General features: G+C 39.6%; 1 protein-coding gene across 4 annotated transcripts in view; it reads left to right on the top strand.

Annotated features, from left to right (window-relative positions):
• The first annotated feature begins 1,302 nt into the window (after window positions 1-1,302).
• Window positions 1,303-27,650, top strand: part of MME (membrane metalloendopeptidase) — a 91,138-nt gene continuing 64,790 nt past the window's right edge. For 2 of the 4 annotated variants that reach the window (XM_030844647.3, XM_030844646.3), the window contains exons 1-3: window positions 1,306-1,410; window positions 6,363-6,532; window positions 7,265-7,300. In XM_030844647.3, the coding sequence (XP_030700507.1) occupies window positions 6,373-6,532; window positions 7,265-7,300 (196 nt within the window). In that variant the 5' untranslated portion in view covers window positions 1,306-1,410; window positions 6,363-6,372. Of the gene's footprint in view, window positions 1,411-1,580; window positions 1,680-5,644; window positions 5,669-6,362; window positions 6,533-7,264; window positions 7,301-27,650 lie in introns of those variants that run through there. The other 2 variants (XM_060297618.2, XM_060297617.2) reach the window with 2 other exon arrangements.

Below are 27,650 nucleotides of genomic sequence, written 5' to 3'. Positions count from 1 at the left end.
TTAAAGGTTGTGCCCTGCCCCCTTCCCTCCTGTTTCATTTTTGATTTTGCTGTATTAATCTAATTATTTAATGATTGTTTTAACTTTTTCTTAATGTCTCTCCACTGTATTCCCTTTACCCTTTCATTAGCAAGTACCACTTTTTCTCCTTGCTTTTCAACTTTCTCTACTATAAAAAGGATGCAAAATTTGTCAGTGCAAAGGGACATCTCTCAAGCACTGCATCATTTTGATGTTAAAAATAGCAACTGCATGTTCAGGAAAACCCACCTGTATTTCCCTATTAATTCCCCAGGGTGTGTGTGTGTGTGTGTGTGTGTGTGTGTGTTTGCAAATATATAAGGAAAAGGGGATCAATGTTAAAGCTACTTATATACTTGGCATTGATTCATTGAACCAAAAATCATGGAAGCAAAAAAAGAAAAAATTAGGAGAGCTTTAGTTCTTCTGAGTTTATAGCTGCTAAAAACAGCTTTTATAAAGGAATCGCCTTTGTGCAAAAAGTATTTTCTTGTTTTTTACGCCCTTTAAAAGGAATCACATATCATACATGAAAATGGTGTGCTGCTTGACTGCATCAAAATGACAAGGGTCCAGCAGACACATTATAGCTAAATTTTAGTAGGTAGAGCAGACACACTTGAGCTTATTTTTCTCTGACTTTCTCACTCCCCATTCCAGCCCCTCGGGTACGCACGTTACACGATTCCCTAGAGTCAGAAGATGGGAGTGGAGAGTTTCAGTACAGAATGTAGCTCTGGACATCACCAAGAAAAAGGAAGGGAAGAAAGAGAAGAGAGGGTAAGCAAAAGGGAGGGGGGAAAGGAAAGGAAGGAGAGAAGGAAAAAAGGAGGGAGGGAGCGCAAGAAAAGAATGAAAGAAAAAAAAACAGAAAGCAAGGAGAGAAAAAAAATAAAGAAAAACTGAGAAAGGAAGAAGCTTCGCTGAAGGGAGGAAAAGGAGCGAGGAAGTGGAGAAGGAAGAGTGTGAGAAATGTTTTTGTCTCAGGTCCATTAGAGAGAGAAATAGAACCCTTATCAGCACTACAGAATCTCGAAGAGGCAGTGTATTTTCTTGAAAGCCCCGAAGCTAAGCAATTCCAAGAATGTTTGGCAAAGCCCTTTGGGGAAGGGTGAGGGGGGGGCGGGCGTGGGGGTGGGGGCTTTCTCACACCCCCACCCCTGGCCCCCTCACAGGATGTGACAGGATTTGGGAGACCTAGAGGAAACCTTCAGGTCACCCAGGGAACTGCTCCTCTCGCTGGTCCTGCAGTGGCGAGGCGGGGTGGGGGTGGGGGGGTGAGAGCGCCGAGACGCGCGGGGCGCGGAGATGTGCAAGTGGCGAAGCTGGACCCAGCGCAGGCGGGAGAAGCCGCCCGACTCCCGGCGCGGGATCTGCTGAGAGACCAAGGTGAGTCTCTCCGGGTGCGGGTCCGAGAGATGTCCGGGTTCCCCGTCGCCCCCGGGCCCGGGCCGTGGCGGGCCCGGAACCTCCCTGGAGTCCGGCCTGGGCTCGGCGCCGCCGCCCGCCGCCAGGAGCCCGCGCTGCTCGGGACGCGCCTGGGCGGACGCACCGACCGACCAGCCCTCTGCGGCGCTCCCCGCCGCCCGCAGACCCAGTGCGCTCATTGGTCGGGATGTGTCTGCTCAGCAGCCTCCAACTTCTCCCGAATCCCATGGGTGAGTCCCGAGAAAGCGAGCTGGCACCTGGGAGCTGGGGGGAGATGGGTCCAAAGGGCGCGAGATTTCCCTCGGGGGCGGTGGGAGCCGTTGGGACGGGAGCCGGAGGGGAGCGGCGGCCGCGCGGAGCGGCTGCGTGGAAGGCGCACGGAGCAGGGTCCGTGGCTCAGGTCCGGCGAGATCAGAGCGCCCGGGACCCCGCGGCTGTGGGCGAGGGAGGCGTGCCCTGGGAAGAAGCTGCAACTGAGGCTTGAAGAGTGAGGGACTGGGGTTAGAGAGGGTGACCTGGACGAGGGCTCTGCAAGTGATGTCAGGTCGACTCTTCAGGTTCATTTCCATAGCTTCCTGCAGCCTCTGCCTGGGAGAGTTACGTCCGGTTACTGAGATCAGCGCTACGAAATTGCAGGCTGGCTGATTTGGGGGCTGGGAATTTGCCATTCCGCTGTAAAGACACTGTTTGTTTTTGTTTTTTGTTTGTATTTTAAAGTAAGGTTTGTTTTCATTTTGGTTTCTGTCAGATTTTCTTCTCATTTGTAACTCACTTGCCTATTTTTACTTTCCCTACCCTGAAGATCTTTTCATTATCCTGCTTCTTCATCTTGCTTTAAACCTTAGTTTCCTCTTACATAATTTATGCTGATAGAGTGCTTAAATCTCGAGGGTTGGTTGGTGGGAGTGGTGGTGGGAGTTCTTTTGCAGATGAAAGTTTCCTTAATCTGTCTTAACCTATTTGTAGTATTTGAACAAAAGAGTAATTGCAACTGAAGTGTTCTCTTTATTTATTTATTTTCCAATAAATTTATTTATTTTTGTCTGAGTTGGGTCTTCTTTGCTGCGCGCAGGCTTTCTCTTCTTGTGGAGCACAGGCTCGCGGGCTCAGTAGTTGTGGCTTGCGGGCTCTAGAGCGCAGGCTCAGTAGTTGTACAGGACTGGCTTAGTTGCTTCGCGGCATGTGGAATCTTCCCAGACCAGGGCTTGAAACCCTGTCCCCTGCATTGGCAGGTGGATTTTTAACCACTGCACCACCAGGGAAGTCCCAAATTGTTCTCTTTAGCCTCTTGGTCAAGTTTACTCCTCCTCCATATACGATGCAAATGGTAATTTTATTAAACTGAAAAGAAGTACCTCGATATGCAGTGTCAGCATTTGGAAGCTACTAGTCTGCACACCGACTACGAAGGCATCTAGCTGGCATTATTGCTGGGTTCCAGCACTTAATCTTGGACTCCATGCTGTGTCTTTTGTTGTATAGCAACACTGCACATGGGAGTAATATGTTTGGGGCTTTGCGTTCAGAACTCCGTATTATCAGATCCAGGAAACACCTACAAGTTTCCCTTGTCCGGGGAAACAAGGAGGTGATTCCTCTACCATATGTGCCTCCTCAAATCTGCAGCTATCGTCTAAATATGGAACCTGTTTCTCTCTGTATTTTTTGAATTGAAGTACAGTTGATTTACAATATTGTGTTAGTTTAAGGTGTATAGCATACTGATTCAGTATTTTTGTAGATTATACTCCATTATAGGTGGAACCTGTTTGTCTTGCTTCCTGTGCCTCAGTTTCCGTAATACAAACTGTAATTGCATAGTGTAACCTCAGAGACTTGCAGAAATGTTAATGTACTAATGTGTTGTGAAGATGAACATTGCTTTGGTTTATACTTTTCAACAAGCCAGTTATCCTCTGGGTTCTTTGATTTGATGATGTGATAAAGTAATGTGTACACTCAACTGGTATAAAAATTGCTGCTGTATATTGCTTTGAAACTCAGTTTCTATTTAGGCAAAATAATCTTTTATTCTTTTGGAGATGTTGTCAAGCTGAAGTTTGCAGTATTCTCGTTAGGGTAGATGTCCTAATCCTCTATCCTCTCTTGCGGAAATGTCTACTTTTTGGCTTGAACTTTCCAACATATCTCCAATTGAGGTGGAATACTTTAAGGATGTAGGTATGTTTGGGGATATCCTGCTTTATATGGGACTACAAGTATCGACTTTATAATTTTTGTATTCTTTTGTATAATTGCCTCCTTTTCCCCCTCTCTAAAATGGGGTTGGGTGTGGTTGCATTGGACATCCAGGTATCTGAGGGATGGTGATATGTTTTTTCCTGAGGTTCAAGATTCTGACCCCTATTTTCTTAAAAGAAAATAGTGAATCAATTGGAATTACTGGAAATGAATGACAAAGTTAATTAGGAGGTTAAACTTGCCTCATTTCTGCTTTGGTCAGTGCTGTTGAAAAGTGCTTCTTAGGAGCAAAAGACTGAAAATTTGCAGGACGTTTATAGGAGGGGCAGATGGAGAGTTTGCAAGTGATTCAAAGATGATATTATTTTGATTCAGGTATAAGGACTAAACAGCTTCAGTCACTGCCTTTATTTTCCCCTGTAACAATTTCTGCTAAGGTGAGGAACCATTAAGAGCCCAGCTGCCTCAGTACCCCAGTCTCAAGGGTAAGAAGTAGACGCCCGGGAAAAGTAACCCAGAAGGGAGAAAGACATAACTGCCTACTAGTTTTCCTGCATGGTGAAAACCTGGTGGCGCAAATGAGCAGCTTCAATTTAACCCATGGCTGCCCTGGTTCCTGGCCCTAGATTTTACTAGAGAAACTAATTGTTTTTTCTAAGAAAGAACTAAAAAGAGAAGTGGGTCATATTATAATATATCAGGAGAACGTTTCTCTAGATTGTTTTCTGAAATATTATCAGAGCAGGGGGAGAAATACTCAGGAAATGGAAATACTCAAGCAAATGTGATTAATATTCAGATGCTCTTGAAGTCAGTCTTGAATTCATCTGGGAGAAGCGGGAAAATTATTCTTTATTGTTTACCTCTCTGTATGGTGTCCAAGCGTTAAGTATGTTTCCATCTTTTCTTTCCCCACCCACCTCCCCTATTAAAAATCCAAGGGCTACTATCAATGCAATTCCATATCATAACCCAAGAAAGAGGCTGTGAGACTAAGCCAACATGAGTCATATAACCATTAAGACATTTTAACATTCAGGTACACTACATTCCACTTTTATTGAGCAGACATGGTTTTCATGGTCTAATAAAATATTTTTATTTGATAGTCTGTCCTTGGTTATAGCCTCATGTAATCCCAGGGACAGCATGCTTAAGACTTTGTATCCAGAACTTTAAAGTCCAACTGTGACTCACTTATTAATAACTCACTGGGGAAATTAAATTCCTAGTTATCTGCTGATAACTGATGGCCTGATCACCCAGGCCATACTTCAAACGTAGAATCCGTTTCTACTTTATCCTGTGCCTCAGTTTCCGCAAAACACACTCTCAGAAAATTATGTGTATTCAACAAAGATTTCTAACTATGAGAGCATCTCTGAGCAGTCACTTCATCTAGGAACTAAATTATATGCTTAATTTGCATCAGGCTATACACAGCTCATCTGTTAGTTTACAATGCTCTTTTCTACAGTCAGGCAGAAAAATTGAACTTGTGTGTTCTAAGCTTTGGTGAATAGCTGATAAAGAGTCACTAGGCCTCTAAAAGAAATATAATGAAATCTAATATTTAGGCTAATATCCCCTTAATTTTACCCCCTAGACTTCTGCAATAAGGTTTAAAGTAGCTACCATTGTATGATGATGCAATTTTCTTTCAAAATGTGTTCTTTGTAATTGTATTCTTTGAAATGTGTTCATTGTAAATGTGTTCTTACTTGTGTAGCTTTGGGCAAGTTACCTGGCTTTTCTGTGCCCCACTATCCTAAGGTATAGAACTGGAATATTCAAATCCGCCTTACAAAGATTCAGTGAAGTAGTACATGCAAAGCACCAAGAACTGTGAGTGGCACATGGGAAGTACTCAATAAATATCAGCTATAATTAGCAGAAGTATTAATATTATTAATTTAAGAACAAGTTAAGTATCTTAATTGTTATCCTGACCTGCAAGGTTGAATTTTTTTAATCATATTTTCTTCTTCTTCAGTTGCACAAAGAAACAGTACTTACGGTTAGTATCTTTCATCCCAGATTGTAAACCATGACTTTTGGTCCAGTGAGTGACCATTTTCAAAATGTTGTCTGAACAGTTAATAGATACCCATATTAGCAGTTGTTGTAATTTTGAACTGTAAAATTAAAGATGTTTTTAAGATGAAAAAAAATACTACAAGTGTTTGTTCCTTTTTGTTTTTATCTGTATTCATATTTAAAATTATTGCTTAGTCAAAACCTCGAAGTATTAGTCATTGATTTCTAAGCTTATAAAGGAAGCCAGTGGAGCAAGCTATAAAATTCACCTTTGATGTTGTACAAAGTTCAGAAGGGTGAGTTTAAAACTTTCCTTAATGATGGTACAGAAGTTTTTTGCTTATGAACTGCTGAAGGAATCGTCCGTGAGTATTTAACTGAGTCTCCTTGTCTGATTTTGCTTGGATCTTCAGTGATATGTCAAAAAAATCCAAAAGATTGTGACCAGGATCTGTCTAACTTATGTGACTATAGACTCTTTGCTTTCAGAATCAGAATTTTGACTTTCAGCAAAAAACTTTTATTTCTAATTTAAAATGAGTTAAGCTTTTACTTTATTCAGCCACATTAAGCATTTAGAAAATTGTATATAGATCTCTTCTTTTTATCTATTGATTAATTTATTATGATTAGTTTGAAAAAAACTTTTTAATGTGGTTGTTTTTTTTTTCCAGACTTTAGGTAATGGGCAGATCAGAAAGTCAGATGGATATAACTGATATCAGCACTCCAAAGCCAAAGAAGAAACAGCGATGGACCCCACTGGAGATCAGTCTCTCCGTCCTTGTCCTGCTGCTTGCCGTCATTGCAGTGACAATGATAGCTCTCTATGCAACCTATGATGGTGAGTTACTCACACACCTGTGCCCACAAACATGCAGAAGACAGTGAAACCTTCATCTTAGGTTTTTCCCATCTATTAAACAATGTGTTAAGGAAAGAGACACTTAAAGATGGTGATATAAAGATTCATTTATAAAATGTAACATCAGTATGCCAAAACACCTAACTTTGACTAAAGTACAATGTGTTTTATGCTTGAGGTAAGTTATTAATTGCCAAGTATGTTTCGTGCACTCGTATGTATTTTAATGAAGATTCTAATGTATAATTTTACTTGATGAAAGTATTCACAATTTTATAGCCAACTTCAATTAGTCAACTTCTGTTGTGTCATTGAAATTCTAAACGGCTTTACAAGAATTTAAGAGGTCTAATTTGAGCCTTAGAAGTTTTTCACAATAAGGATTAGAAAAGGTTGGTTCATTAATGGAAAAAAAAAAGATTACCAGACTAAAACAACTGATGTTTCAACTTAATAGACCTAGGGCTTAGTGGTCAGGGATGATATAAGAAATACATTTTTTTCCTTCATTTAAAAAATTTTAAATTTAGGATTTGCTTATTTTATTCCTCTATATTTTCTTCTAACTACTGTCAATGATATATAATACTTAGGTTTTAGTTCTTGCTTTAAGGAATTGATTATTTAATTGGCCGTTTATAAAAGAACAAAAGGTAGGGAGAAAGAATATGTGTATTGCAAATATTTATGCATATATCCTCCTTTTTCTAGATGGTATTTGCAAGTCATCAGACTGCATAAAATCAGGTAAGAAGATAGTTTTTAAATTTAATAGTTTTACAATTGATGTATAACATTTAAAAATCAAATGCTAATAGATCTCTATATTTGCTTTGTGTATATTTTTATTTGTTATAGGTCATTAATTAATAGTCAAAGAACATCAAAATATACTTAAGTAATAGATTTGTTAATTTATTCATTCCAAAAAAGAATTCACTCTTTTCAACCCCAGAGTATATGGTAGGGTAGAGATGGAGAACTATATCTGTAGCTTTATGGAGCTTGCCATGTAATTGGAGAAAAAAAATCAGCACTTGAAATGGCACGCATCATACCATTAAGTGCTAAATTTCTCAATGCAGATCATTAGAGGTGTAAGAATGAAAAAGGGAGTGACATATAGTTCTGTAAAGCAAGGTGGAAAAGTTAATTTGGGAGGGGTCTTGAAGCAGGGCTAGGATTTGGAAGTGGAGGTACAGAAGAGGGAATTCCAAACTAGAAGAAAGAACAGGAGTAAATCGTGTAGAGAAGCAGTGAAAATGTAGGCATGATAGATAGGGACACGTTATGGAGAGTTTGAAAATTCATATTTAGCCTTGATTTTGTAGTAAAAGAGAAAAGGATATTTTCCTGAACAGATCACTCGTTAAGGTAAAAGTTGGAAGATGATTCTGAGAACGCTAGGCTGGGTGGATTGAGTGAAAAGCTAGGGAGGGAGGGCAGGTAGGGGCTGCTTCTGTAATCCAGGTGTGAGTTTAGGAGGGCTGCTTGCAGTGGGATGAAAGAGCTCTGAGACAATGTGAGGAACAATTAGATGGCTTAATAGCACTGACTTGCTAAATGAAGGATATGAATACTTTGAAAATGACACCAACTTTGAAACCTCAAGGGACTCAGGAGACCGTGGCAGCTCATACTGAAATAGCAAAGTTACGAGGTAAGTTTGTTTTAGGGAGGTTGTGATTAATGTGGATTTAGACCTATTGCGTCTAAGTCAGGGGTAACATCCAAGTGGTGATAGACAGCAAGAAAGTAGAGATCAAGTGAATTTAGGATCTGTCAGCCAAGGGGTGATAGCTGAAGCCTTGGGAATATTTGAGTTCCTAAAAGTAGAAGAAGTGTAAGAGCTGAACTTAAGAGGACATCAAGAATTAGAGTAGAAGGAAAAGAAAAGTCAGAGAAGGGAACAGAGAAGTGTATGGAGCTATAGAAGTCACATCAATTAGAATGTGGTGAAAAAAAGAACATTTTGACAAGGAGAAGAAAGGTGGTAGCTGGCATAGCACCTTGGATATGATCACAGTGTTTATGCCCTTTGACAAGAGATTGTAAACTTCCTTTCTGATGTCTACATTTCTTCCAAGAAATAATCTGTCCCAAATGATTTTTAACCATTTTCTGTTGGATTGTCTTATCTGGGTTTTTGTTATTCACTGACCTTTGCAAAATAGTAATGGGAAAATATTGTGGGATTCTAGGTTATAGTCTAATGTCCTTAGTATGTATGTGCTCTTTGTTTTTCTGTATTGCTTTTTGCCTTTTTTCCCCCCCGCACTGCATCTCAAGTACACTGACCACATGTACACTCTGGGACATGATGTGGGTAGCTTGAGGGAGACCTGATTGGGATACCAGCCATTTGCTCCTCAGTGTAATAACATGCACTTTCCCATCCAAGGGCCTTCCCAGAAACAAAAGAAGTTTCTTTATTCCTCAGAGAAATGGCTGCACAGGTGCCTTGCCTGGGAGATGTCCAGGGTCTCTGTGCCAGAGTTGGTATGTGCCCAAGTTGTCAAAGTTACCATTTGCTTCTCCCTAAATCCTATCTCTCCTTTCTCTCTACCAGCTGCCCTATTATATGCTCATGCTGTTCTGTTTTGAGTAACTCCCACTTATGTGTTGCCCTCCAATTATCTCTAAGTGTCTCAGTCCTCAGTATACTTGATGCATCTATTAAGTCTCTTAATCTGTAGGTTCTCTCAGATTTTTCTCCCTCTCACTCTTTTTTCTTGGATTTTATTTTTGAAGAAACTAGATCCTTTGACTAGGTAGGCATATCTTTGTAAAATCCTACAGGTGATTGTACCCCAGAGATCTGAGCAGGTTCCTTTAGTGGTACCCACCTAAGGAGCAATATGACATTTGGAATCTGGAATCTTACATGTGACTTAATGTTTAGAGGTATGGCTTTGGCTTTTTTTTATACTGGTTGGCAAGGCTTAACTCATTAAAATGTATTTAAACTGTATCCTTTAATTGTAGTTTAGAAATCATACCAAATGTAAAAAGCACCGCACAGAACTATACCTTGGCAGAGAAATGTATACAATAGAAGTAGCTTCAGTGGTAAACAAGGTTGCTGAATAGCTGTGTGTTTTTCTTCATTCTGCTCTTTTGGTTCACAAGCTGCTAGAATACTTTCATATTCATAGTTACTCTTCCTCCCTGGGGGGAAAATGATGAAACTCACTCTTATGGATAAAGTTTTTACGCCCTACACACACACACACACAGAGAGAGAGAGAGAGAGAGAGAGTCCTCTACTGGTTAGAAAATATTTTCTGCCACAGAAAACATAACTATTGCTTTTAGAAGTTGCTTCAGATTAAGAAAACTCTAGGGGAAATCTAGGACAGAAAAAAAAGGGAGAGAGTGAAAGAGTGGAGTGGATGGAAAGAAAAGAAAGACAGAATAAAAGATGTTGAAAAAAATATAAAGTCTCCTACCAGCAATTCTATAGATTACTTTAAAAGATTGGGAGAATTCAAACCTGAGCACAGAAATTGTTGAGAATTAGAAAAGTTAGGTATTGATACCCAAGGCGCTTATTTCAAGTGAAAGTTGGTTTTAGCTGAAATCTTTCTCCTCATGGAAGGGAAAGTCATGGCAAATGCACTTCTCTCTTTGATCCTTTGAAGTCAAGGCATGGAGGTCAAGCCACACCAAGGCAAAAATAAAATACTGCAGAAAGCTTTGGATCATCTTGACATTTGTTTGGTGTTGGGTCCTTTAAATCTGAGCCTCTATAAATTTAAATATTTGTAATATACATAAAATGCTGTTTACAAGACGTACTTTAAATTAACTTGCCTGTATAAGAAATGCATCCCTCTGAAAGATTACACCAGACCTAAAATGAAACAAACACTTATTAACAAATTACAAGTTAAGGCAGTGTTCAAAACCCTACTATTAAAGTATGAGTAATACTATTCATCTCTTATTTACTATATAAGATTGTTAAAAACATGGAATTATAGAGCTCGGATGTGATTTCTCAAACGTCTCTGTGTAAATCTAAATCCTGAAACTGGCTTCCATTGCATTGCAACCTTACTAAGATTTCAAGGAATCATATACTTTAAATCAGAATTTCTCAGCTTCATCACTGTTAACATTTTGGGCTGGATAATTCTTTGTTATGGAGAAGGGGGCTGTTCTGTGCATGGTAGGGTGTTTTACAGCACCCTTGGCCTCTACCCACTAGGTGACTATCAGCACCTTCTCCCAGCTGTGATAACCAAAAAGTATCTCCAGACATTGCCACATGTCTCCTTGGGGCAGCAGTATCATCTCCACTTGGGTACCACTGGCTTAAATAATCTCAAGAGATCATCTAATGCTTTTCCCTTTGTGGTAGACAGAATAATGCCTCCCTAAAGATGTCCACTTCCTATCCCTGGATCTTATGAATATGTTACCTTATAAGGCCAAAGGTACTTTGCAAAGGTGATTATTAAGTTAAGGATATTGGGGAAATTATCCTGAATTATCGGGATGGTCTTATGTGATCACAAGGTTCTTGTAAGGGGAAGGGAACAGGAGGGTCAGAATCAGAGAGAAAAATGTAACAACAGAAGCAGAGGAAGCCAAGTTTGGAGTAATATAGCCATGAGCCAGGGAATGTGTGCAGTCTCTAGAAGCTGGAAAGGGAAAGGGATGGTTCTTCCCTAGAGCATCCAGAAGGAATGCAGCCCTGTTGACCCCTAGAGCCATAAGATAATAAATTTGTGTTGTTCTAAGTCACTGCATTTGTGGCAATGTGTTGTAGCAGCAATAGGGAACTAATAATACACCCTTCCATAGTTCTTTTATTTGGGGGCTGTCTTTGAAAAGTTAAAACACACACACAGTGTTTCTTGCTAAACTAGTGTTTTATTACTAAATTGAGGTATGTAATATAATAAAGTAAAAATAGAAGATAAAATAGAATAATAATAGCTAACACTTACTGAATGTTTATGTGTCTGACACTATTGTAAGCAGTTTACATTGGATCCTCATAATGACCTTGTGAGGTAGGTACCATTATACATTCCTTTTACAGATGAACAAACTTGAGCTAGGATTGCACTCCAGGCAGCCTGACTCCAGAACCTGTATTCATGACCACTTTTCCCTGTTGCCTCAAAGGAGACCAGGAGTCTATCAAACTTTTAATACTCTGTGCCTGTACGTACAGTATTTGAGAACAGATTGCCTCCGCTCATGCTAGAACTTGGAACTAAAGGACATAAGATGACTCTCAGAGAGTTGAAATAATTAAATACAGACTAAGAAGGAGGAGAATGAATATTTCTTTGACCAAGAAACAAGCTACTTTACTGAGAACAGTGGATCAGCTTCATCAGTGATTTTAGTACATCAAACACAACATGGAATTAAGGGGTTTAAAGAAGCAAACATTAGCAGTGTAGTCCTAAACTCTCCAGGGGATAGAGAAACCAAGTTAAGATACACGAGCCATACAGTTCTCAAGAGAGAGCAAGACCATCTGTACAGTTGTGCAGGTTGTACACTGCACAATTGTGGCAGCCCTGAGGGACAGGTTTGTGGAGCATCAGGACCTGGATGAAACCCCTCATAACTATCCATTTCCTTTACTTTAATTCTTTACTCATCAAGCAAACTTTGGATGAGTATTTAAATATTAATACAGGGAAAGGAGGCATTCTGTTCTCTTGAAAGATATGTTAAGCTTGGTGAGATTATGTATTCATATTCTGATTTATAATCACTTTTGTGTGGCTTGAGCTGTAACCCTTGAAGTAAATGAACCTTCCAAATATCTGAACATTTCTTCAAGGACCAGATCCTGGTAGTGCCCTAAGTGAAGTATCTTGTTACCAGCTGGCCTTTTCATGGCAGCAACAAGGAATCTCTGCATTGCTGTGGGCCATGGTCCCTCCTTTCTTGCCTGTTAACACCCCAGAAGCCTCCACGAAGAAAAATGACACAACTAGATGAGTACAGGAAAGACCGCAGACAGACTCTTGAGGGCTGCTAGGCATGTAACAGCCTTTCAGAGTGGGAGATGAGGCTATTTCATTATGTAATTCAGCTTGAAAAAATCCTTCAGGCAATAACGCAGCCGGCATCCTAGTGGAAAGGCTGCTGAAGCACACCTTTGTTAATTTAAATGTGGTATGTGGCAATTTGCTTTGGGCGGCTTCCCTGACACCATTCTCCTGACAATTGTGTAGCAATACTTGCTTCAAAAATTCTCCAGTCAAAATTAGCATCTGTCAATCACATCCTTTCCAAGAAAGGGAGTCAGTGATGTGATGTGATAAATACACACATATGTAACTTTTTTTTTTTTTTTTAACCTTCTGGGTAGATTTTAAGCAGTAGTGCAACATCTTTTTTTAGTGCAAGGTCAAGGTATTGAAAACATAGTATAGTTGGACTAAGTGGTTAAAAGGAAAGAAAATTAGCAATGCCTGATAAGCTTATTTGGAATCTTAAGGTTTATTTTACAACTGCGAACATTACCTGTGAGTAAAGGAGTGGATATAAACGCTAGCTTGCAGGGGGTGGGGTGAGGACCCCAGCTTTATGTTCAACATTGTAAAATGAGAAATATGGGAGGGCCCCTCTGCAGTTGAAGGGTCTTGCTTTGTCCTGCTCACCAAAATCCATGGTGTAGCAAGGTGCTTCCCAATAAGCCTTTGATATAATATGAAGCTCCAGTTAATAATATTGATAGATTTTTAAAGGGAAATTGAAAAATAAAGAGTTAAAAAGACTGTAAGGGGAAAGTTACACAAGCCCTTGAATCTTGAAAAATTTTGTTCTCTGAGATCATTCAGAAAAGGAAATTCTGGGGTGGGGGGTGGTTGTTTTGAGCCGATTTCTGACTGATTGAAAACTGGAATAAATTCTCTTTGTTCAAAACACCCTCACCCCATACCCACTAGAAGGGCTATAATAAAAAAGGTAGACAATACCACGTGTTGGTGAGGATGTGGAGATTAGAACTATCATACGTAGCTGGTGGGAATGTAAAATATTTCAGTCCATCCCAGTGCGATATATAAAAACCATTTTGGAAAACATTTGGCAGTTTATGTGGAAAATTAAACATACACTTTCCATAAACCCAACAATTTCACTCCTAGGTATTTACCTAAGAAAAATGAAAATACATGTCCTCAAAAGGATTTCATGTGATTTTTAAATTACAGCGTTATTCATAGTAGCCAAAACATGGAAACAACCCAAATACCCCTCAATAGGTGAATAAACAAAATATGGTATGGGTATAAACGGGAATACTACACAACAGCAAAAAGGAGCAAACTGTGATACATGCAACAATAAGGAACCTCAAGAATGTTATACGAAGTAAAATAAGTCAGACAATAATAAAACCTGCATATTATATAATTTCATTTATATGAATTTACAGAAAAGGCAAAACTGTAGAGGCAGAAAGTAGAAGAGCTATTGCCTAGGGCCTGGGAGTGGAGCAGGGATTCCTGCAAATGGGCAAAAGGAAACCTTTTGGCGTGATGGAATTTTTCTAAATTGGATTGTGGTGATCACTGCACAGCTGTATAAATGTATTAAAAGTCATTGGGTGAATCTTATGGTATGCGGATAAAAAGCAACAAAATCACCCTTATCCCTTTTTTCCCATCTCTCCAGTGTCCATTTGTAAGTAATTATCTTCTGTTTTGATCTTATGCTTGTTATTGTAATTAAGTATTGAGTCCGTTGATTCCTATTTCCACAATTCAAAGTGATTATGTGTAGTTTTCAGTGCCTACCAAATCACTAAATAACTTAAGCTTCTCAGTTTGAGTGAGTACCTATTATTTCATCGTATTAGTGTTATATTGATGAAAAGTCTGTGGAAATTGTAAATCAACTAGGAAGTTGAAGTTATTTCGGAATTAGACATTGGAAGCATTGTTTCCATGTGCTGGAGTTTCACTTTCAGAGCAAGTGAGAGATATATGTGGTATGGTAGGGCCAGGTGGACCTGTCATCTGTCAATCAAAGGCGGAATACTGGGTCTACCACAAAGTGGATACTGGTGACACTCATACTTCTGGGAAATTGTGGTTTTTCATAAGGGTTCTATGAAGTGTTTCCCTTTTCACCTTGACTACCAGTGTGTCAAGAGATCTGTTTTTAACCTATAATTATAATCTTTGTATACATTTGATTCATTAGCATTATTCATGCCCTCCTCCTTCTTTCTCAGCTAATGTATTTGATTTTATTTCCTGTATCCCTGTAAGGCCACTTTGAATTCTTTTATGAACAATGTAGGTTAATAATTAGATGACTAGAATATAGATAAATTCCAACAATAGATATGTGCAGGAGCAAGGCTGTTAAATAGTAAACTTTATTTCAAAGAGATGCAAGTGTTACGAATAATTAAGGCACAATCTTTTGAAAGATTACAGCTTCTTTTTCCACTAAGCCAACAACATGGTAGAACCAAGATGTAAGTTCAGGCCACATCCTGTGTTGTTAGTATGCGATCTTAATTAAGTCAGTTTAGCCCTCCGCGTTTCATTTTCCTTACCTACAAAATTGAAATTAAAAGTGTCTTATTTTACAGAGAAACAGCAAAGATTAATGACAGCCTATTTCATGTTATGCATCCTTCAAGGAGATGCACCACAGGTATAATGCACAGATATATCCCATTTAATGTGTTCTTTCATGAAAGTAACAGATGCGCTACTTAAAGCTATTTATTGAGGGAAAAAAAGCTATTTAGTGAGAATCAAAAGAAAGCAGTCAATATATTTTTTAAGTGGAAGGTGTAGCCAAAAATAGAGAGAGGGTAGGGGTGGAGGGAGGGAGAGAGAGAGAGAAAGTACATTTTAGATAGTCTCGGGTAAAAATGTCATCTCTTATTAACATTTTCCTTGACTACTGTGCTCTATGTTAGCACAGGGAGTGACAGTTCAGCCTGTGAATGAACTGTGAAATGAACACAATCAGAAATGGGCACTTGGATCCATGTTTCCTGTAAAGCAAAACGCTTTTTTTTGTTTGTTTTCTGTAAAGCCAGTCAAGCACAACTTGATTTGAACACGTAGCTATTCTGTGCTTACCCTTGCAGACATTCACTGTTAGCCCTTCCCTCCCCAGTGATTAACCCCTCAAAGTAAATAAGCCAGAGGCCTGTGGTAAGAGGAGAATAACTAGATTCTTGTTATTCAAAGCGTGGTCCACGGTACCATCAGCATCAGCTGGGAACTTGCAAAAATGCAAATTCTCAGGCCCCACCTCAGACCTATTGAATCTGCAGCTGCATTTTTAGTAAAGTCCCCAGGAGAGGAGAGTGCACAGTAAAGTTTGAAAAGCGCTGAAGACTAGTGATTCTCAACTGTGGCTGCTTATTAGGATAATTGGGGAAACTTTTCGAATATACCCATGCCAGACCTCCCTCCTCTCTGACACACAGAGTTCCAATTCCTTCAGCGGAGTGGTCTCTGATAAGTGTTGGGGGAAAGGAATTTAAGTAAATAAATTGACATTAAGATATGTAGGAATTCCCTGGACATTTGCATTTGTAAAAGAAGGTATATGTTAACCAACTGGTTGCTTTAAGATATGTAGGAATTCCCTGGACATTTGCATTTTTAAAAGGTATATGTTAACCAACTGGTTGCTTTAACGGGTGCGATTTCAGACTGTGCCGCTCAGTAAAAACTAAGTCAGAGCAGAGGGTCACTAGGCCTGTTTTTCTACTAATAATGGAGAAGCTGAACCTGGACTGTCCCCCTGAATTTCCCCAGTAGAATGCGGGCACAGATGTTTTCATAGAGACTTCAGAACAATGTCTTTCCTCATCCATTCATCTATTCATTCAGTCATTTTTTTATATTTCTCAAAATCATTAATTGTGCACCTTCTAAATGTTGAGCACTTTTCTAGACACTGGGAGTATGAACTAAGATAAACCCTGTCGTCAGGAAAGTGACAGTCTGGTCAGCATGACAGACCAATAAACAAAATTACCATACGGTTTGGGTAAGTGCTAAGGCAGAGAGAAGCAGTGCTACAGCCATTCTGAGAACAGGGCGCCTAAACCACATCAGTCATTATAGACTGGCAGCTAGAGTGATTGTAACTAACAGGGCCAGGAAAGCATTCGCAAGAGGAAATGTCATCTGCTAGTTCAGAAGGCCACTCAGAGGTTGCCAGGCCAGTGGAGCAGAGGGCAGCATGTGCACAGGCTGGATGCAAGATGCATGCAAAGGCTGGGTGAGTGTAGGATCTGCAAGTGGTTCATGATGGCTGGCGTGTAATGTGAAATGCACTGGGTTATAATTCCTCTTCAAGTCTGTAGAAAATGAATAAATATGTTATGGGGAGCATCTAAAGGATTTTAAGCAGAAGTGGAACATATTCAAGCTTGCCTGCTGGCTAGCACAGACTTGGTGAAGTGGAGACAAAGATTTACCCACACAAGGGAATACTATTTCCAGGTCCCGGGTATGAGGGAGAGCTTAGCAAGGTTAAAGAACTGGAAGAATGGCTATAGGGCTGAGTCACAGTGGGCATGAATGTGGATGTGAGAGTGGGGGTGAGAAGGGTGTTTGAGTGCTGGCACAAGAGATAGGCAGAAACTGAATCTTGTAGTCTGTGGTAAAGTGTTTGAGCCTTCGTAATAGCAATGGGAAGTTACAGAAGGAAGGGTTTTCAGTGAAACATGACTTGATCCGAATTGTTGAGAAGGGTCACTGACTGTACCTAAAGAATGACTCTGGGCAAGGAATTGGGCTACTGCGCACTTAATCTGGATGAGAGCTAAGGGTTGCCTGGATTTGATGGTAACAGGGTGTAGAGAATAGATGGATTTGAGAAATATTTAGGAGGTAGAATTTATAAGGCATAGTGTTTATGTAAATATGTGAGGTTGTGAAAAAGGAGTGAAATGTAACTCAAGTTTCTGGCGTGAGAAACTAGGTGGTAAGTGTTGCCAGTCACTGAGCCAGGGAACACAGAGGAAGAGCTGGTTGGATAATAGGCTGGGGCCCATGCAGCGAAAAGTTCCCTTTGAGACAGTGTAGATTTGGGATACTGGTGAGTCTTCTGTGTGGCGTAGTTCAGGGAAGTCTAGGTTGGAGATAAGGATTCAGGAGTCATCAGCATAGGGGAGAGGTGGTTGAGATTTCCCAGGAAGGAATGGAGATTTTTTCAAAGAAACTGAAGAGGAAGAGCCAGGGAGGTACAAGGAAAATCAGTAAAGTATAAAATCACTGAAGCAAAAGTTAGAGAGTATGTTCAAAATCAGAGTCTGATCACTGGAGTTAAATGCAGCTGAGAGGTTGAGTAGGACAAGAAATGAAGGCAGAAAGGAAGAGGTTGAAGATTCCATTGAAGATGGGAAAGTTGATGGATCTTGTTCCTGGGGATGTAAGAGAGGATATATCCAGAGAAAAGATGGCAGGACCCCTCTTAAACAGAGGAGGACCCCCTCTTCCTCTCTTACCAGGGGGAAAGCAGCGATGATAGTGTGCATGCAAGTACGGTTAGAGGCTGAGAAGGATGGGAAGCCATGTGGCTCATCCAGTTACTTCAGTTTTCTCTGTGTAAGAGGAAGTAAGGGTATTGAAGGCTGGAAAGGGCCAGTGTATGGAGTGGGAGGGAAGGCTAAGCAGGACCACGTAGAAAGGCTGTGCACAGAATTGATGGCCCTGTTGAAGCTGAAGGCCATAATTTGAAATGGCATTAAACCAGGAAGTTATGGGGTTTTCCCAGCATCACAGGTAATATCTTCCACAGATATTTATGGAGTACTGTTCTAGTTGCTGCAGATGCAGAAGTGAACAACACAAAGTCCCTGCTCATAAGGAGCTTGCAATAAAGAAGTCAATCAATAAATCTGTAAAAAACATTCTTAAATATCTTAGCCTAGAGTTGGAAGGGAAAAGGTAGGCAGCTGGGAAGATTCAGGGTAGGCTCATGTGCAGGGGCGAGGGAATGAAATACTTTGCTGAGTTGATGGTTTAAATGATGACACCACAGGATGTAGGCTGGATAGAAGGTGAAAGAAAGGCAAAGGAAGAACAGAGTGAGCATGAAGTGAGAATTCTCAGGAAAGTAGAAGAGCAGGTGCAGAGGGAATAAAGAAATGAAAAAACTTCTAAGGATGGGAAGGCCAAAGTGTAGGTTACTCAAGTTGAATATTTCTTGGTGTTAACAACATTAGGACCATGAAAATGCAGGTACAGATGTGGAATGGAGGTGAAGGTCATGAGAGTTTCTAAGGTTAAGAAATTCTTAAGCCAGAGAGTAGCAGAGATTGTCCACATAGTCCCTGATGTTACTTGGGAAGATGGTAGAACATTTGTGGAAGGGAAGACAGAGCGAGGTGTTGAGTCTTTAATAAACAAAGATGAATGTCTAGGAAGTTAGTGGATGACAGAGATAAAGTAGATGAGGTGGGTGGGGCTGGTCAGCTGGCAGAATCCTAAATAAACACAGTGGAGAGGAATGATTTGGAGGCTGCATAGAGTGATAGAAGAAGACTGGTTTTGTTTTTCAGTGTGCAGAGTGCTGAGGGAGAGAGAGCTTCAGGGGAGAGGGTTTCCCTTAAATCAGAGAGCTGAAGGGAGTATCCGTGAGTAGGCTCAGGGCTTAATAAATCATGCCTTCTTGCCCAAGATGACTCTAGAAATGCTCTTCTAATCCTGTTTCCTCATACAACCCAAAGCCCTTTCTTTCATTCTCTAGAGGTAGGATTGTAGGAGATACCCTTCTGAATGGAGGGAAGTGTTTGCTGACAAGAGTCAGATTCTAGAATCATAGGATGTGCCACCCGATCTAGAAATTAGTCCACACGGGGTAGGGTTTTCGACTTCTTTGTTGTCATATGTGATAATGTCACTCCAGTGGATCAACAGCAGCCGGTGAAAGGAGACACTGGAGGGCTGCCTGTCTGGCATGTTGTGCGGGAACTCCGTTTGATGGAATTTGAATTACTCATGAATTCATTTTTATTTGTTTTTTCACCAGCTTAGATAAAAACTCAAAGTGAATCAGTGAGTTCTTATCTCAAAACAAAATGTTTGTTTAAACATTTTTCAGAGGCACGATCTCCCTTCAAAATTAAAAGAAACAAAAAAGTCCAAACGGAACTATCACATTTCAGATACTTTTCAATCCAGAGAAGTCTTGACAGTAGGTACCTTAGCTTGAAACTAATAAAGAGAGGTTTGGTCCACAGCACAGACTAAAGGATTAGGAAGTCAAACTGAAATCAATTAGCAGGTAACCAGTAGCCAGCAGTGCATCTGTTCCTTTGTGCTTGATGCTTAAAGCAAAAACAAGCAAGCCAACTATAAAATGGTGAAGATGGCTTAGGCCATATCTTTTAAGTAGTTCCCTTTGTTAATCAAGGCTTTCTTGAACTTCAAAGAAATTCTTATTGAAAGAACTCCCAAGTCATTAAAGACTTGTAATAAGATGTGCTTGAGGATCTAGTAGTTATTTAAAAATACTTCCAGAAAAGAAAGTTTTTGTAAAATCTAGGGGCTTAATCTTCTGGTATAATGAAATTAATTGAGTGAAATTAGGATGTTTCTGATACCTCTGCCAGTCTGAAGCCAAAATGAATTCGTTATCCCTGAACACATGTATATAGCAATCAATGATTTCACTAACTTAGAAGCCAAGAAACAAAGTATTAACAATTGTATTTGTTCAGAGAAATAATTTAATTATATTTAAGTGAATCAAATAAAAAAGCAATATATGAAAAGTCATTAACTGAACAGAATATTTCTCAAAGCCCGGTGTATATAATATTCTGTAGCAAGGAAATGACAATGTGTTGAGAAGAAATGGCACAAGTGAAACCTTGAAAGTCCCCTTAAACTCGTATCCATGCAAATATGAATCTTTAAAAGAGAATATAAGTTAGCAGCTATAGATACTATGCAACTTTACATGATGTATTTCAACAACTATGTAATAAAATTAAAACAAAGAAAAGAAGTGGGAGGATTTGCAAAGCTGACGAACTGGTTGAGTTCCATGAACGCCCTTGTTGCAGGATCAGCCCCTTTGCAGGCCCAGGCCCTTACTAAGAACAAGGCCAGCGACTCTGGTTCCATCTCCAGTCAGTCTCACGTCTGGTGAGCTGCCTCTGACCCCAGCTGTAGTGAGTGGGTTCCTACCTTGTCCCCTGGGACCTCACTTCTGGCTCATTCCCTAGCTATGGAAATTGAGTTTCTGCTTTTTCTTCCCCATCTTCTGGGACTGAAACCCAGCTTAATTCTTAACCTCATTGCCTTTTGCCTGAAGAACTTTCTTGGATCACCACACTGTCTGCTGGGTACAGCCCCCTTGTCACAGCTGCCTGCAGTTCCTTGTCCCTGTGTAGCTTCTCTCCATTGCTCTTAGCCAGGAACTTCCTCTGTTGCTGATTCCTTGTGGTCTATCTAAAATAAGATTCAGTCTCACTGGATTGGCTCAGACTGCTTCTACCTGAGCCCAGTTTATGTACATGACACACATTTTATATGGAAGAAAAATGTTTCTTCATTTGCTGAGGAAGAAACAGCTCACTAATGTTATATGCCAACACAGAAAGCCAAGGATCTGGCTTTTCCCTCAACCATCAGCCAACCACACCTATTAATTTTAAAAACTTAAGGAGGGAGGAATCAGTTCTTTGTCTTGTTTTATTTAAATATAAGAAAATCTAATTAAGTGTTGAAAGTTCAAAATTTTTCAGATACTGCCTATCCGACTTTAAATGAACAATAAAAGCCATTTTTATTCGAGTGTAGTAACAGGCATAAGAAACCAGTATCAAAATATTTTAAGATCTGATAAAGTAAAAGTATGGCTTTTAAATAACAGGTGGTGATAATTTCCTAACAGAAGACTTAACTGAGAATGAAGGATTCTTTTGGAGTGTCTGTTATGAACTAGTCATTGTGCAAGGTGTTGGAATTAGAATCGTTGCTGTGGGTAGAGGGTGTACCTATAATTATCATTGTTTTTATATTCTGCGGATTACCTGGTAATATACTTTGAGTTATTTCTTAGAAACTGCACATCTCATACTGATAACTTATTTCATGGTTGATGGTCTAAGGCTCCATCTCTCACCTAGCCATACAGTCATACGAATGATGCCATGATGTATGAACCTTACAGAAGAGGTCGTCCCGCAGCTTAACATCTGCAATCCACGAGAACTCTGTCTAGATTCATGGGGACACCTTGTCCAAACTAGGGCTCCTGAAAGCCTAAGTTGACTTGGCAAGGGCATGTGTTGAAGAGATGATTTGGAACTTTTTGACCAGCCATACAGATAGATTGAGGATGAAAGGACCCGCTTCTATTAGATGCCCAAGATAAGGACTTCTAGGACAAGGCTGGCTGTTTCCTGCAAGCTCAGCAAGAGTAAATCTTTCTTCCCATGATCAGATCTCTTTCCTAAACTGGACAGGGTGACAAAGGCCAAGCCCCTGACTATTAGTTCCCACAGGTCTCTTTCCACCAATCAAAGACAGGTAGGGTTCCTCCTGGGATTCTGAGGCCCTGGGGATCTAGCTCTTCATTCTTTATCTATCCTGTGTCCTTCCTTCTGAGAATGGCCTATCTTTCCACACTCACAGAGAGCCGCTCTATACTCCAGTCCTCTTTCGGTTGCCTCTTTTATCAAGGCTGTCACTCACCTTCTCTGCCTGGACCACAACTCTGTTCCTGACTCACATATCTGTTGAATGAATGAAGGAATGAAATGGCTTCCCTCTTCCATCTTTGCCTAGCTAACTCTTTCGCTCCCAGCACATCCTGTATGCTTACCCATGACTCACGTCTCACTTGTAGTTAGTTGTGCAATGTCTAGTTTTGCCCCTGTAATAACTATTTCTATCTTACTTACCACTCTGTTTCCAGCAGCTAGCAAGGTGCATGGCACATAGTAAGTTGTCAATAAATATTGGTTGCATAAATGAATATTTAATTTATTTTTTATATTTATTCTGTCAGGTTCCTTATCTTGGTCACAAAACCAATGTTGTCTAGGCAAGGTGTTTGTTAGGGCACCTGATACACAAATACAGCAGCAAAGAAGTGGTCTCATTCGGGCTTTGTCTCACATACGTAAATTAGATTTCTCAGTTCTGTATCTCCCTCTCAAACTCTTTTCTGTCTGATCTATCTCCTTTGCTAGCAGTAAAGTCAATTACTCTCTTCCTTGGTTGTTTAATTTACCTAGTTAATTCTACCCTCCTAAGCTAGAACTGGGTCAACAAGGAAACAGTTTCTGTATGCATTTCTCTTTCCCACTATTTTCCTGTTTCAGGGAGATTTTTCAACTAATCTCCCACTCAGGTAAGCATTTCCAGCTCCTTGCGACCAAAATCTCCATTAGTCTGGGCTTTCTTTTCCAATTCCAGTTCTCTCAGAGCTTCTTCCTTCTCAGTAACTCATCTCTGCTCTCCTTTAATGAGGCCCTGTGCTCGCCTTCCCTTGAGTGTCTCTGTTTGGCTAAGTGCTGCTGGTTTTTGACCATTGTCCTCGAAGGTTCCTCTATCCCAGGTTGCTTCACTCATAGTACGCTCATTCAGACTCCTGGTCAGCTCACACATACACGCATAATAAGCTTATTTATAGATGCACACTGCAAGTGACTCCTTACCTCTAAGTTACATAAAATAGGAGCTTTACTTGTCAACTGAATACTACATAAATTCAGGAATTGGAAATGAGAACAGAGCATAACAACCCTTCATTTCTAGATATAGTTACACTATAGGAGTTCATATGCATCATAAAAGAAACAGTCTTGTGTCAGAGGAAGACCTGCAAATTCTGTGAGGGCAGGGATTATATCTGTTTATTCGCCATGACATATATTCAGATCCCAATAGTGTCAGACATGTAGGGGTACTCAAAAATAGTTGTTGAAATGAAATGAAAAGTTTCAGAGTCTTTTCATGGTCCACAGGGAAAAAAATCTTTTTGGAGAAGACAAATGATTTAGCATAACCCTCTGGGTCTTCTATAATAGAACAGAGATACATATTCATTAAAAAAATATAAACATGTGGAGCCTAATACCACCTTGTGTCAACTAAATGCCTAGTTTGTTAATACATACTAAATTTCATAGTGCCCACTGGAGAAGAGTTTTTTTTTGTTTTTACAATTTTGACTTCGTTTGAGGTAGCATTCTACAGCACCAGTGACCCAGCTAATCCTTTTGCTATGATCTTTTTGTACCACGCCCTAACCAAAATTGATGCAAAGGCAGAATGTTTTGAGTTACTCTCAGTAATTACATATTACTGAAGTTGGACTGATCATTTCTGTTCAACAGTGTGATCCAAAATTGCAAAATGTTTAAATGGGAGAAACATGGGTATGTAATTTCATTGCTTCCTCTTCAGAAACATCCACCAGTGTCCAGGAAGCTTGGGATCTAACTGATGAGAGTTACTTAGGGAACAGTGTAGCCTTTTCATAACCTTCTATATCTTTCCTTAAAAAAGGAACATTATTATTCATTAACATTATAATCAACACACAGCCTTGATAACTTATTTTAAGTGATATATTGTATTTAAATTGCAGTATAATCTCTAATAGCTTTTTGCCAGCAAAGACTCTTTTTGGATTTAAAATGCAAATTGGACTTGAAAAAGAAAATTTATTTTTAGACTTACGACACTTTAACTTAACTGTAACACAGTTTCAGGGCTTCCATTTGTTCACAGAATGTTTTTGGTTGTCAATTTTGGAGGAATCCCTACTGGAAAATTATTGAATGTCCTCTCTTGGCTGTGAGCCATTCATTTAAATGGGCTATGAGATAAGGCTGAAGAATTTCACTAATTTGGGGAGAGCCAACTAAATATTATTACTGTAGGTCCATTAGACTTGAGATTTCTGTAATTATCTCAACAAGTTCTAAAAATCTAGGGTCAGATGAGGTGAAAAAGTTTATGTAGCTATGCTCATGTTATGGAGCAATAGAATCTTAATTGGGCATCAGAAAGACAGTGATTGCTACATAATTTAATTTGGATTCTCTCTCTGTGGCGCTTCCAAAATTTTTTTAATGCTATTTGGAGTTACAGAAGGATGATACTGTAGAAAAACATCAGTTTAAAATTAGACCTAGGCTCTATCTAAAGTCATATTGGTGGCTTTGGGCATGTAACCACTCTATGCCTAGGTTTCCTTAAAACAGAGGTAACATGTCCTATTTATAGAGCAATGGGAAGATATCATAAGGAAGAAATATAATCAAAACCAGAGAAGCAGTTTAACATCATAGTTAAGAGCCTAGGCTTTGGCCACCAGACTGCTTGAGGATAAACTTCAGTTTTGCTACTTACCAACTGTGTGACTGTGGATACAGATTCCTTACCACCAATTTCTATAGCTAGAAAGTGGGGACAAAAATATTGTTACCATATACAGTTTAAATGATGAACAAAGTCAAGGAATTTAGAAAATTGACTCGCGTGAAGTAAGCACTTGGCGCCTGACACAGGTCAAACATTGACTTATTATTATTATTACATAAGCATCTTTGGCTGAAACCTAATGAAAATCCTATAGTTTACATTTTGCCTATAAATCTGACAGTGAGTTTATCTGTAAATCTGATAGCAACTGGATTCCAGGTTAACTATGTATAGCTTGTGCCTGTGTGTATGTGGGTGTGAGTGTGCGTTTGTGCCTATGCGTTCAAGGTAAATTGGTCACATGTGTACATGAAATACAATTATAAACTACTCCTCAAGCTAAAACACAAAAAATAGGTCTCCTTTCCTGAGAATTGCAGCTCTACAGAAAACATTCACTATCTTGGAACTTCCCTCAAATCTACCTGTGTAAATACACAGATAATTTCTGCACAGTTATATAGAGATGACTTTTCTTGGTGCTGACCAATTGGACTAGTGCAAGACTTGACCTTGGCTTAGCTGGAACTTACCCAGTGGCTGACAGGGAGTGTTTGACTAAATGATTAACTAGCAGTCCTGATTACATCCAGCATCGGGTGTTCCCTCCCATTCTTCCCCCCAACCTTTCTTCAACCAAGATATCACAAAAGCAATTTGAAACAGGGATTTCATTTAAAAGGGAGGATTGGATTTTGCAAGAATCCAGAATGTTTGTAATGAAAACTGTTTGGTTTTATTAGTATTAGTTGGTGTGCTTGCTAATATTCAGTCATTTTCTATTTAGGAATGGTCCCCCAGATTCTAGTTTCCACATCGTTGCCTTCTGAATGGAGTCCTTTGTGACCCATTGTGATTACATTGCATTTTCCTTGTGTTCTTTCAAAGCGTTCTGACTCTGCCTTAATTTTGGTCAGGGGATGGTGGGAAGAGGGTGGCAGCAGGGGAATGAGGTCAGCAATACTTTCAGAATGTTGTCAAAGGAGATTTTTAAATTGTCAAAAATTGCCTAGTAAGTAATATCAAGCTTGGTATCTATTAGTAAAGCAAACATTTAGGATAGGAGTTTGGGTCAGAAATGAATGTCCTAAGGCCTTCACAGGAGCATTTGCTCCTGGGTGCCCCAGCATTTCTCTGACCTCTTCTGGACACTTCCATAGCAGTCATAAGCCAGGCTGATGATTACAGTGATTTTTAAGATACCAGAATGAAAATGTTGTGTGAAAATGTTTTGGGAGCAAAAAACCAAGGGCGTAGTCCGATTGGGAGAGAACAGAGCTGAAAACAGTTTTGCTCATAAAGGCTTCCTTAAACCTTACTTATGCAGGGCAAGAACCATCAGTGAAGAAATTTTGCCACCAAGCCAGATATGTGGCATATATGTTATAAATAGATGCCTGGCCTATTTAAAATGTTCAACACCAAAATATATAGTGGCCAGGACTTTTTGAAAAATACAGTAGTAATTGAGAAAGAAGTGATTTGAAACCATTCCCACTTAATATTGTTGCTTCTTGTGCACATTTTCCTGGATATTTTTTAAAAGCCTCAAAGAAAAAATGGACAAAAGTGTAGTCAATCCTAATCATTTACAGATTTCCTATTTGCTAATTCGCCTACTGGCTAAAATTTATTTGTTACCCCCAAATCAATACTCACGGTGCTTTCGAGGTCATTTACAGACATACACAGATTGATGAAAGATTTCCATCACTCTGCACACATGTACCCAGCTGAGGTCCAACAAGGAGACTGTAAACAAGGGTCCTTCTCTCAGTCTATTTAGTGCCACGTTTTTCACATATTCTGTGCTTTTTGTTAGTGATTTAACTGTTTAAAATGGCCCCCAAGCCTAGAGCTGCAGTGCTGTCTAGTGTTCCTAAGTGCAAGAAGGCTGTGATGTGCCTTACAGAGAAAAGACATGTGTTGAATAAGCTTCATTCAGGTATGAGTTGTAGTGCTATTGGCTGTGACTTCAATGTTAATGAATCAATGATATATATTAAATCAGAAATTAAACAGAAACAGACATAAAACAAGATTATGTATTGATCAGTTGATGAAAATGCTGTGTGATCAGAGGCTCATAGGAACCTAACACTATTTTCCAAAGGTCAATGATTCAGTATTTGTTAATTCAATGTTAGTGTTGACTTTAGAACAAAACCCATCAAATAACGAGAAGCAGCCCTATTCATAATTCCTGTTAATCCATTCGCATGAGAAAGCATCAGTGATCTACTAAGTAGGGATCCACGTTAAATAAACTTAAACCCACAATTAAGTGCGAGCAGAGAGGTTCATGCTATCCACTTTATTCATTTGCTGCTTGTGGCAATCATATTTATTTGAGATTTTCATTATTTTACTGAGAGTTTCCCCAGGATTACTTGACACATGCAGAAATCTCTTTAAAACACACATGAACATTCACACACACAGCACCAGAAAAGTAGCCTCTGTGGAATGTACATGTATCAACATAGAAATATTTCTTGTGTATAGTGCCTAAAATTCTATTTTCAGTTAGCAAGCTATTGATGCTGTTGGAAAGCATGGCATATAGATAAGAAAGGGGGATCATGTGACATTGGAAGCCATTGGCATTCAAAGACCGGCCAAAGATTGCCCCTTCTTGAGGTAGACATGTAGCAGGTTTCCAGTGTATCTGGAATTCTGCCATG

This window comes from Globicephala melas, chromosome 4 (genome assembly GCF_963455315.2).
Source record: "Globicephala melas chromosome 4, mGloMel1.2, whole genome shotgun sequence".
In the NCBI taxonomy this organism is placed as follows: Eukaryota; Metazoa; Chordata; class Mammalia; order Artiodactyla; family Delphinidae; genus Globicephala; species Globicephala melas.
The sequence above is the reverse complement of the archived record's forward strand: the minus strand, read 5'-3'. Positions and strand labels throughout refer to the sequence as shown.